The sequence below is a fragment of the Rousettus aegyptiacus genome, unplaced genomic scaffold, assembly GCF_014176215.1.
Source record: "Rousettus aegyptiacus isolate mRouAeg1 unplaced genomic scaffold, mRouAeg1.p scaffold_m13_p_2, whole genome shotgun sequence".
Lineage (NCBI taxonomy): Eukaryota > Metazoa > Chordata > Mammalia > Chiroptera > Pteropodidae > Rousettus > Rousettus aegyptiacus.
In genome coordinates, this window is record NW_023416295.1 from 14,449,570 (window position 1) to 14,461,000 (window position 11,431).

General features: G+C 43.7%; 1 protein-coding gene across 3 annotated transcripts in view; it reads right to left on the reverse strand.

Annotated features, from left to right (window-relative positions):
• The window catches only part of PLCD4 (phospholipase C delta 4), an 18,226-nt gene extending 10,905 nt beyond the window's left edge, over nt 1–7,321 (reverse strand). For 2 of the 3 annotated variants that reach the window (XM_016156725.2, XM_016156724.2), the window contains exons 1-5: nt 7,103–7,321; nt 3,277–3,332; nt 2,983–3,141; nt 1,558–1,786; nt 292–421 (exon numbers count right to left, since the gene is read on the reverse strand). In XM_016156725.2, the coding sequence (XP_016012211.2) occupies nt 292–421; nt 1,558–1,786; nt 2,983–3,141; nt 3,277–3,298 (540 nt within the window). In that variant the 5' untranslated portion in view covers nt 3,299–3,332; nt 7,103–7,321. The remainder of the gene's footprint in view (nt 1–291; nt 422–1,557; nt 1,787–2,982; nt 3,142–3,276; nt 3,333–7,102) is intronic. The other variant, XM_016156726.2, reaches the window with a different exon arrangement.
• Nucleotides 7,322–11,431: the final 4,110 nt, after the last annotated feature.

The following is an 11,431-nucleotide window of genomic DNA, read 5'->3' on the forward strand; positions in this document are numbered from 1 at the left end:
CGAACCCTTTAACAGCAAACTTCATGGCCTCGACTTGTTTCATAAAGGAGAGTCTTGCTGACAGATGGATCAAAAATGCTCCCAAAGAAAACTTGATGGTGTTCAAAGAAGAAACCAACAAGACTGAAGAGTAAGAACCATGGCCTACACTTCCCCTTGAGCCTGGCATAGAGCTAGGGCACATAGTAGAGATCTGATAAATGAGTGTTGCCGGATAGGATTGGAGTATTTCTGGTCAAGTGAAAATGTGGCTGATGCTGGCTTCTGCAAATCCTTCCCCAGAAGACTCACCTGGAAAAGCTGAAAGGCATATTCTTGATCCATTTCCACATTCATCAGGTGCAGTAACCGCTGAACTTCTTGGAAATTCATCCGACCATCCTGGTTTTTGTCTCCACGCTGGAACCAGTCACTCAGCCATCCAGGTCCGAGTCAAGGCAAAAGCACTGTGTGTGTGTTTGTGTGTGCAGATGTTTGTGCATGTTCATCCACTGTCATCTCTCCCGTCTCTCCTACACCAATTAATTTTCCACGTTAGCTTCCAGAATAATCTCTCCAGAATACCAATCTACTTTATTCCTGCATGGCTCAGGTACCTGCAGTGATCTCTCCGTTGCCTTCAGAAAGAAACCTAAATTCCTTAACGAAGAAGTTAAGATCTCCTGCACTGCCATGATCTGGCCCCTACCCAGCCTTCTCAACGCTTCTCTGTTCTCTCCGTACTTTAGCCAGACCCTCAACTCCCTGCTCTCTGATGTCCTTCTCTCTCTCCAGTTCTTCAATTTCCTTTCTCTGGACCTTCATTCACACTGTTCCCTCAGGAAGAAATGCCTTTTCCTCCTCTTCTCTTCATGTTCAAATTCTATTCATTTTCAAGAGTCAGCTCAAATGCTACTTACTCCCTAAAGCTTTCTAAGAATTCTCTCTGCTAGAATTGTATATTGTTCCTTCCTTCAAATACCCTCAAATAATCTAAGTACCATAATACTTCCATAGTACTTAGATTATTCACAAAACTCCATCCTTTCTACCAAAAAAAACCCCAAGATCTGAGTCTCATTAATCTTTGTATCCCTAAAGCCTGACATAGTGCCTGATACATTCTGCTTAACAGATGATGAATGAATGAATGAATGGATGAATGAATGAATGAATGAATGAACAGGCATAGAAGGCGAATATAATCTAGGAAACTTGAAGTGAGTCAATGCCACTAAGCCCTTTAAGAGGTTGCTTCCCACCCCTGTGGTAATTAATGCCACTGGGACCTTCTGTTCACCTCTCGGGATCAGTACCCTGTTGGGTCCTTTGCCTCTCACTGTCCATTCCCCCAGTCCTAGGGGGCTTGCTTCACACCCAGACTCTGCCTGGCTATGACTCAAGCCTTCATTTCTCCATCAATATTCTCAGCCTCACATCAGCCTGAGTTGCTTCTGCCACCCCATCTGTACTCTTGGGCTTCCCTAGCCCTGCACCGCTCCCCACCTGTCCCGAGCCCTGCAGCACCTGCTCCTTCAGTAACCCCCAACCCCCACTCTGGCTCCATCCTGCCGATACTGGTCCAGCCGCTCCTGTTGGTCCATGTTGGTGACAAAGTCCACCAATATCTGGAGCCCCTGCATCCAGGTCTGGGCCTCCTCAGGACTGTTGGCCACCAGGTCCAGGTTGGAGCGGCGGCCATGGAAGACGACGGTGAAGCCCTGCTCCAGAGGGAACTCCTCTGCCAGGCTGCGCAACAATTCAGACTCATCGCCCTTACGTACTGTCTCCACATCAGAGATTGAGACTGCCAGGGAAGAAGCAAATGGGGGCACTGAGGAAGAGAGTCTGCCAAATCGCAGGGGCTCAGGGTCAAAGACCATTATTCTCTTCTCTGTGAAGCCATAGAGTGGAGGGACCCCAGCTTACTTACACAGGCTGAAACCCCAAAAACCTTAGTCTAGGGAGATGCAGACCTCTGGGATTCAGGATTGCAAATGTATCATCACTGTTTTCATAGGCAGCATGACAAGGGGCTTGTGTTGGGAACGGCAAGACCTGACTTCCAGCCATCAGCTGGTAGTATGACAGAGACCAAAATGACTTAACCCTCAGTGTCCTCATCTTAAGTAAGGGATGATCCTTTACATGGACAGTGCACATGGTGATCACAAGCGGACTGGTGAGGCTGACAAATGGAGACACACTTGCTGGGTAGAAGCAGTTACACCAAAGCACAATATGCCCAAGTTCAATTTTCCCATTCCAGGTTTGAGGACTTCCTCTTTCTAGCTGTTTAAGAGGGAGCCAGAGAAATTCTTCCATCCCCTTCCTCATCGGGGGGGGTGGGGGGGTGGTGGTGTGAATTGTGAGCTTTGATTGTGTCTTTAAAGTAGACTCTCTTAGATGTGTCCTGTGATTGGATTTTTAGAGGGGTCGTGAAGTTTAGCCAATAGGATGCACACTTATGATGCATTTACAATATTTTGAAATAGTCACCGTAATAGCTAACATTTATTAGATGCATCCTGATTTCAGGTCTAATGCTTTAGACATTAATTTATTGAGTCCCTGTAACCTACTAGGCAGGTACTGTTTAATTCCCATTTTACTGATGAGAAAACTGAAGTTTAGTTTTAAGTAACTTGTCTAAAGCTACTTAGCTTGAAAGTGCTTGAGCCAGGACTTTAATCCAAGCAGTCCAATGCCTGAGATCATGCTTTTATTATGATGATAATAACAAGACGTAACCTATGATTTCTTGAGCCTTGCTAAAGGACAGGACTCTTCTAAGCCCCTTACATGCAATAACTAATTTAATCTCATAACAGCCATAAGAGCAAGTACTCTTATAGTTTCTATTTTATAGGCTCAGACATAGATGTAAGTGGGACAGTACAAGGACACATCATAGAACCCTGGTCCCTCCCCTGCTCTCAGGATGCTGGGCTCCTCAGGATCCTACCCACCCATGCGCCCACCCTAGCTATCCATGTCACTCACAGCTGGGCTTAGCTTTGCCTCCAGCCTGTCGGGCATGCCAGACGGTCATGCAATCTTGCTGAAGTCTGAAGTATCTTAGTCTCTTCCAAATTTTGGACCTCACCTTGCGCATCAGCGTGCCTTTCTGCATCAGCAGCACATCTTGATTGATAGGCAGCCCTGGGCCAGGAGAAGCATGTACTAGATAGCCAGCCAGGAGGATCAAGAGCCCAGGAGGAGCTCTTGGACCCGGGGTCCAGCCTCCTCCCTGTCCCTGGGCTGTCTCCCCAAGCCCTCTTCTTCAGGGGTACTCACGGTCTTGCAGCAGGGATGCCATCACCCTCTGCTCCACCAGCTGGCGCCAGAGTCACCTACAAGAGTAAGTTTGAGCAAAACACTGGATTGATTAATCTCGGTGGTCTTAGAAGAAGGGATCTAGGGAGGAAGCGAAGGAAACCAGTGTTTCCGGACTGCCTACTCTGTGTCAGGCGTTTCATCTACACGGTCTGTAGCTCTTTTTCCTTCTAATTTGATTTCAGTGACTATGAAGCTTGGAGAGGCTAAGAAACCTGCACCAAATCATATAGGGATGCAGAATTTAAAGCCAAGTTGTCTGATTTCAGATCCTCTGTTCTTTCCCATAGCCTAGTCTAGAGAGAGCTAAACTAGGGCTTTTTGCCAAATACCCCTCTCCTTCCCAATACCCCACAGTCCACAAGGTAACCTCATGTCATACTGCTCAGGAGCTGAATGGCTGCTCTTTCAGAACCTAGAATCTCTCTACATCCTGGCCTTCTCCATGGAATCACCCTAGCTTCCCTATTCTGGGAACCCTCTCCATGCTCCCATGTAGATCATCCAGCCCCTAAAAGGTTAGGGCAGAGGATTTCCTTTGTCACTTCTACAACACAGTGCTGTACTTAGTTAAATAAGCCATCTTCTTTTACCTTCACGTGGTAAAACATTTTATACTCCTTTTCATAACAGTTATTCTCACAGTTTTGATGAATCGGAGAAATTGCAGTCTTGGAATTGCATTTTCTTCTCCACCGACTAAAAAAGAGTATCTCCTTTACTATACATGCTAATTTAGGACCTGGTTCAGTTGTCCTAGTAGGTAACAAGAACATTCCCTTGAAAAGAACTAGAAATTTGATGTGGCCACTTTGATTGTAGCTCTGCCCCTATAAGAAATACTCAACTCTTGACCAAATCATTCTGAAATTGGCAAAGCTCATGAAACATAAAACTTTATGCTTTTGTATAAACAAAGGATCCACATTTGAATAGAAATATTGTTTTTTAATTGATAAGCTTAAGATGTTGACATGTTGAACATCCAAAAAACTAAATGAATCTCTGAAGTAATCATTCAGTTAATACTCCATTAAAACATCCTGCGGCTCCTCCCTATATTTTACATATGAAAAAGCAGAAGTCTAAGAATGTGATATGACTTCTCTGAGGTCTCACAGGATATTAGTGCTCTCTCTCTCTCTCTCTTTAGTGGGAAGAGTCTATATAATTAGCTGGGGATGACAAAGTCTTTAGGAAGAAGGTAGAAGACACTAAAAATACAGGTTCGCTGACTGCAGGACCTAGGGAAGGCTTTCTAAATGAGTAGCCTTTCTAAATCAGAGGGAGAGGGGGAGGATGGAGATCAGTCTGTCCCTAAGTGGGAAAGAGAACTCAAGGCAGGTCTCAAGAGAGAAAAAAAAAACCCTGAATGGTTCCAAGAAGAAAGGGTTTTGCTGGCTGAGGCCGAATATGTGAGCCTGGGTGAGAAAATTTTGGATCGAAGAAGGGCCCCAGAGTGCTTCCTTGGAGACAGAAAATCATCTCTGCTTTTTGGGTGGAGATGCCCAGTTTAGAATCGGAGGCTTGCCAAAGCTGTATGAAAACTGAAGTAGAAAGTAACAGGTCCCTCCTAAGTGTCTCAACTCCTCAGACTCTGGGGAGGGTGGTGGGGCCAGCCTGGGGCTGAAATCTAATCCTCCCTTGCCAGAATCCTACCTCATCTCCTTTCTGAACTTCAGCTCCCATGTCTGGGGCATAGGGACTCTGGGATGGGGTGGGTCTTGATCTTGGGAGAAGATAGAATTATCTTCCCTTACATCTGGGTCCAGGAGCCTCGCAATGATGTCTTAAAACATGGGAAGCCTGAGAACAGAGTCCAAGTGCCAGGATGGCCCTGTTTTGAAGCCTACTTCCTCTCAGACCAGCCTTAGAAAATTATTTTATTCTCTTTTGTCAAATTCTACCAACCCCAGGGCTTGGCATGCTCTTAAACCCAGCTCCTATTTCTGAATCACTATTTTAAACCTGTATCCAGGTGCCGTGTGGCCATAGGAGGGCCAATTTCAATACAAGGAGCCAAAGAATGTCAGAGCTAGAGTTCATTTATAGAGAAGGGGACTGAGGACTAGAAAGATTAGTATAGCACTGTGTTGTAGGAGTGACCTGCCGGAGTCACCAAATGAATTAAATGGCAAACTCAGAGACAAGAACCAAGGTCTTCATATGACCAGCTTAAAGATCCCACCAAGACTATAACCTTAGAAAGGGTTGACCCTTCCTTTTTCTTTCTCCCCAGCTCACCCTTCTCTCTCCTGATCCCCTCTCTGCCTCTTTATTTGCTCACTTGTCAGCCTCTCTTTGCTCTCCTCTTCTCATTCTTCTCCTCATCCTTTCTCCCCATCACCTCTTCCTCCGTTTTTTATGGTTCTCTGCCCCTGTGAGGATTTTGAAACTGTGGTCCGGTAGTACATCCCTCTGCTCAGCCTCACTTTCTCCTGTATCCTAGGAGACTGACTAAACAAACTGTCCAGAGAATGTGACTTAGAACCCAGGTGTTCTAGGTCTTGGTGTTTCCTCTGGTGTCTGAGGGTAGGATGAAAGGATGGTCACAGCTGATGCAGGTGCACCAAAAGAGAAGGGAAAAAAGACTTGGGATGAAAGCAAGAGACAAGGGACAGAGGATGAAGACCGAGAGTAAGAGATTGAGTCATAACTGTTTACTCCTGGTCGCGTATGTGGAGATCCTTGAGGCTACAAATAATTTCCTCTGTAATACAGATGAGAAAACAGAGACACAAAATAAGGTGTGAAGTGGCCAGGGCTGCAGAGCAAGATTTGGTCCTCAACTTCCAGGTGGCTTATGTTACCTAGAGATGGACTTTGGAAGAATTACCAAAGGTGCTAATGGCATTACAGCAGAATTCAGAGTGGCTCAGGTCTCTCTGAGGAACATGAAGAAACAGAATCGTTTTGCTCATAGCTTCTCTTTAGCTTCTCAGCAGGAGTATGCCTGATCTGGTTCACACAAAGAAGACAGAATGGCTCTGGTTATAGGTTATAGTCCTCAGAATGTTTGAGCTTGAAAACTTTTATAACACATCTAATCCACAGGTTCCTGGCTATCTCAATACCCTCTGGAGAGTGTCTTAAAACACAGATTCCTTAGCCCCACCCCAAATCAACCAGAGCAGAACTTCTAAGGATGGGGCTCAGGAAGATTTATTTTTAACCGAGCACCTAATACACAGGCAAGTCTGGAAAACCCTAAACTCCCTCTTATCACAGACCAGGAAGATGCTATTGAAAGTCACATAGCTAGTTAATGGTAGAGTCAGGACTAGAAGCAAGAGCTCTTACCAGCATAGTGCTGGGGCATGCCAACAGACTGCCTGCCTTAGCCCATCGAGCAGGTAAAGAATAAGGTATAGAACTCGCTCTTTCCAAGGAAGTCTCATACTCCTCTCCTCATTACCAGGGGTTTCCCTACTTCTCATAGATCTCGGCCCTCATCTGGTAATTTTTAACCATCTGTTAATGAATCTATGCTAAAGTATGGCTGCTCCAATTCTCTCTCTTCCTTTACTAGAGCTCACATCTGAGTGGCATCCCTGTGTTAGTTAAGAGGTCCCATATAAAGGGGTGACTGACACAGCCAGCAGGAAAACTGTAAGCCAAAGAGGATAAGCTAGAGAGAAACAGGAGGTAAGAGCCTTGTAGACCTGTTCTGACACAGGAGTCCAGGGTGCATTTAAATCAGGGTGGATAAGCATGTGGAGGGCAGAGTTAGGGACTCAGGCAGGTCAGAGCTTGGAGCAGAGGCTGGTCAGAGCCTCTAAGCGCTTACCGTGGGCAGGATAGCAGTCCTGTGTCTGTGTGCTCCGTGACACTTTCCTCTGTGGGATGAGGAAACCCAGCCAGCTCCTTTTCTCCCTTTGCACCCTCCGGCTTCCTCCCCTCCTCTACTGCAGTTTGCTGCTGTGACTGGCAGTTACAGCCAGAGGGAAGGAGAGGGTGGGGAGAAGTGTGAGCTCTCTCCTCAGTCCAGCCCATCCAATTCTTAAAGGCCCAGGATACTGGTCAGTGAGAGAATCGTGGGGGTGGAGTGGGTAGAAAAGGATTAAGCAGAGGGATTGGAGCACACATCTCTAGGGAGGAGGAGCCTGGCTGCCCTTCATCTCGATGCCAGCCCTCACTGACCCCAATCCTGCCAGAGCTATCCAAGTGAAATCCAAGGAGTGTTTGAGTTGCAGTGCTCCATGAATCACTGCTTTTCATTCTGGTCAGTTTCTCTCTGTATGTTATACCGCCGTCTTCGCCCTTATTTCACCTGGCTCCTTTCCATGGTGTCCATTTCCACCAGCCGGCCTGCTTCTGTGTCTCTGCATCCTGCCTTGCAGGGCACTCAGTCTAGCTCCGTGGCGCAGAGAAAGGAAAAAAGGAGGAGGATAGAAAAGGAGGAAGATGAAGAGAAAGGAAGGAAAGGATGATCTTGGAGCGCAGAGGGACAGGTTGGTATCTGTGTATACATCAGGCACCCACTAAATACCGAAGGAATGTATACAGGAATTCATTTGTCCTTTACATTCATTCACTCGACGAGCATTTGCTCAACACCTCCAATGTGCAAGGACATACATGCCTGTTTATAAAAGTGTGTGAGGAGATGAAGCAGACTGTTGTGTAAGAATCAAGAGCAATACTGAAAAGACATCTAACTGGGAAGGGAAGGTAATGAGCTTCTCACATGGGTGAATGAATGGGCAGCTGAAACAGAAACCAGGATTGAGGAAAGGGGAACAAGTAGGAGGGGAATAGGGCATTGTAAAGGGATTTATATGGCCCCATACTTCACAGTGAGAAACCGAGGCTCGGGGAAGTTTAGGTAAATGTCCTGGACTTCCATTTCAGCAGCAGACAAGTCCCTTGTACTCTCCCAAGCACTGTGAGCTGGGACCTACTTTTGCTCTGCCTTGGAAAGACTGCAGATTATGGCTCTGTCTGGACCAGTGGATGGATGACAATGAGGCAGCCGAGGGCATAGGTCACAGCCCTGCACTTGGAATTCTGTGGGATCCATGTCTTGCGAGGTATGTCTTAGTAATAAGCACAGAGTGCACTAACTGCACGAAATGATGTGATTTTAAGTGTGCTGAGATCAGGCTGCCTCTCATGATTCCCCTGAACACTCCTCAACTGCCTAATAGTCTACCATTAGTGATTATTTATAGCTAAAACTTTAGTCCCATTAAAATACAATCCTCCTAAGTGATTACCATAAATGCCGGGATAGTGGTTACTTTTGGGAGGAGGTGGGGGTTGTGATGAATAGGACATGAGGATGGCTTCTGAAATAGCTGGCCAAGTTCTATTTCTAGCTCTGGGTGCTACCAGGGGTCTTCGCTTTTTATTAACTTATTAAGCTATACATTTTCTTTAAGTAATTTTATACATCTGTGTTGTAGCTTCCAATAAGAGGGTTTCACATCTTTGCAACTGGTAATTTCTGAAGCCTTACTGGTTTTTCGCAATTAAATCTAGGTTGAGTTTACCATAGCCTACTGAGAGCAGGTTTCGCAAATAGAAGAGTAGTATCCAGAGAGGGGAGGCAGAAGAGGGAGGCCATTCATGGGGTCTCAATATTTAAACAGTATTGACTTCAAATTTTACTCAATAGAGGCCATGTCTCACATGCTTGTCTCACTCTCTCATTTCTACTTTTCCAGCATCATCACGCCCTTATTTTTTCCATGCTTACTCTTTGTATTCCCCACTCCTCTTGAACATTCCAGGACTATGCATGGTTTACTTCCAAGTCACTATTTGCTTCACCTAATTGCTGCCCAGCTTGTTTCCCTTCCAGTTAGTTGTTCTTTGAGGGGTATTATTCCTTATCCTGGATTTTCTAGGAGAGTCCAGATCACAAATATTCTGTTTCAGTGTCCTTATAAACATACCAGTGCTCCCAGATCATGTGTTCTGATTTGGGGAGCAGGCACTTGGAGACCTTCACAGGTCAGAAGAGATCCAAAGAATGGCTTAGAAGATATGGCCTTTGTAGGATGCTCTTTAGATCGGGGAGGGAGCAGACAGACAGGGACACAGGCACCGGACCCGTCCTTCTGGTTTGGTTGTTCCTATTTCCATAACTATCCTAACCCTTCCCCCACTGTTGTCTATTATTAACAGGTCCAGAAACCTGATCAGGTAGGGCAGCAGCAGTAGAGGGACTTTCTGGGAACCATGCCCAGGAAAGGCTAAGAAGCCCTATAGTGAAATGAAGATACAGCTAGAAAAGAAGAAGACCTAAACACTCTACTCATGCTGCCACCCAGGAAAACCTAGAACCTCCTTCTGAAGCCCAGGGGAGATGCCCTAAACCTTTTTCTTTTTGGGAGTCAGGCTAGGGAGTCAGAGATAATAGAAGTTAGAATGAAAAATACAAATGGTATAATATTCCATAATGAGACCTTTCAGAAAAAGTCATATGACAAAAGACAAGTGTGTGCTATTTGTAAGACTCATGTACAAAAAGGTATTACTAAAAGGTTGAAAGTTAAAGAAATGTATAGGGGAATGGGAGGGCTTCGATTTTGTTTACTCAAGACTGCCTTGGCTCTTTTCCATACAAATTTTAGAAACAGCTTATCGATTTTCACAAAAATAAACCCCCTGGGATTTTAGTTAAAACTGAGTTTAATCAGATCAATTTGAGAGAATTTGTATCTTTATAATAGTTTTTCATCCCACGGAGATAATTCTCTCCATTTACGTAGGTGTTTCATTTTTTTCCAGAATGTTTCATTGTTTGCAATGTAAAGATTCTGTATATATTTTGACATATCTATTTCTAGCTACTTGATTTCTTAAATGATTGTGATTTAAATTTTTTTTCTATATATTGTTGTACTTAGAAACAATTTTTTTTGTGTATTGACTTTGCATTCTGTGACTTTGCTAAATTCGCTTAATTCTAAGAGCTTGTTCAACAAATAAGTAGGACAAACAGACTCATGGACATGGACTATAGACTAGTGGTTACTAGTGAGGTGGGGGAGGCAGGACGAGTTAGATGGGGTAAAGGGAGTCAAATATAGGGTTTAGGGGGAGGGTGAAGTGGGTGAAAGGGGTCAAATATATTGTAGCTGAAGGAAACTGGACTTTGGGTGGTAAACACAATAGAATATATAAATGTCAAATGATAATGTACACCTGAAAATTATATAATTGTATTAACCAATGTTACCCCAATAAACAATTAAGAATAAAAAAAAAAGTTTGATTCTTTTGTATTATTTAAGTACACAGTCATGTTGTCAGCATTTTTTTCCCCTTTATAATCATCTTTTGTCTTATCACATTGGCTGGGACCAGTATGATAGAGGTGTGATAGTGAATATCTTTATTTCATTCCTTATCTCATGGAGAATGACTTCAATATTTTATCATTGAGAAGTTTACTATAGGGTTTTTGTTGATACTTTTTATTAGATTAAGGATGTACCCTTCTACTATTGGTTTTCAATTTTTTTTTTTTTTTATCATGAATAGGTACTGAATTTTCTACATCTAGGTGATTGTGATTTTTCTTACATGTTATGTGGTGGGTCGCACTGGTTCATTTTCAAGAATTGAATCAATCTTATATTTTTGATGTAAACCCAAATTAGATAGGATTATCGTTTTTACATAGCTGTATTTGATTTGCTTATTTTTGTCTGGGAATTTTATGCCTACTTTCAAGTTTAGTTTTCCTTTCTTGTGATATTCTTGACAGGTTTTGGTGGCTGGGTCATGCTGCTTCAAAAGTGAATTGAATGTTCCTTTTTTCTAGTCTCTGGATTCATGAAAGATTGGTGACTCTAAGAGTGATGTCTTTCCATTTCTAATATTGCTAAATGTTTTTTGTTTCTTCCTGATCAGTTTACTAAAGGTGTATCTTTATTAATGCTTTCAAGGGAATTTTTGGTTTTGTTGATTTTCTTTACTGTACATTTATTTTCTAATTCGCTGACTTGCTTTTTGTTTGTATTTTTCATTTCTTGAATTTGGTATTCTTTTCCAGTTTCTTGACATAAAAACTCAGATCACTGACTTCAGCCTTTCTTTTGTAATGTGTGAATTTAAGGTAATATCTCTTTTAAGTACTGCTCTACCTGTATAATTTTGATATGGC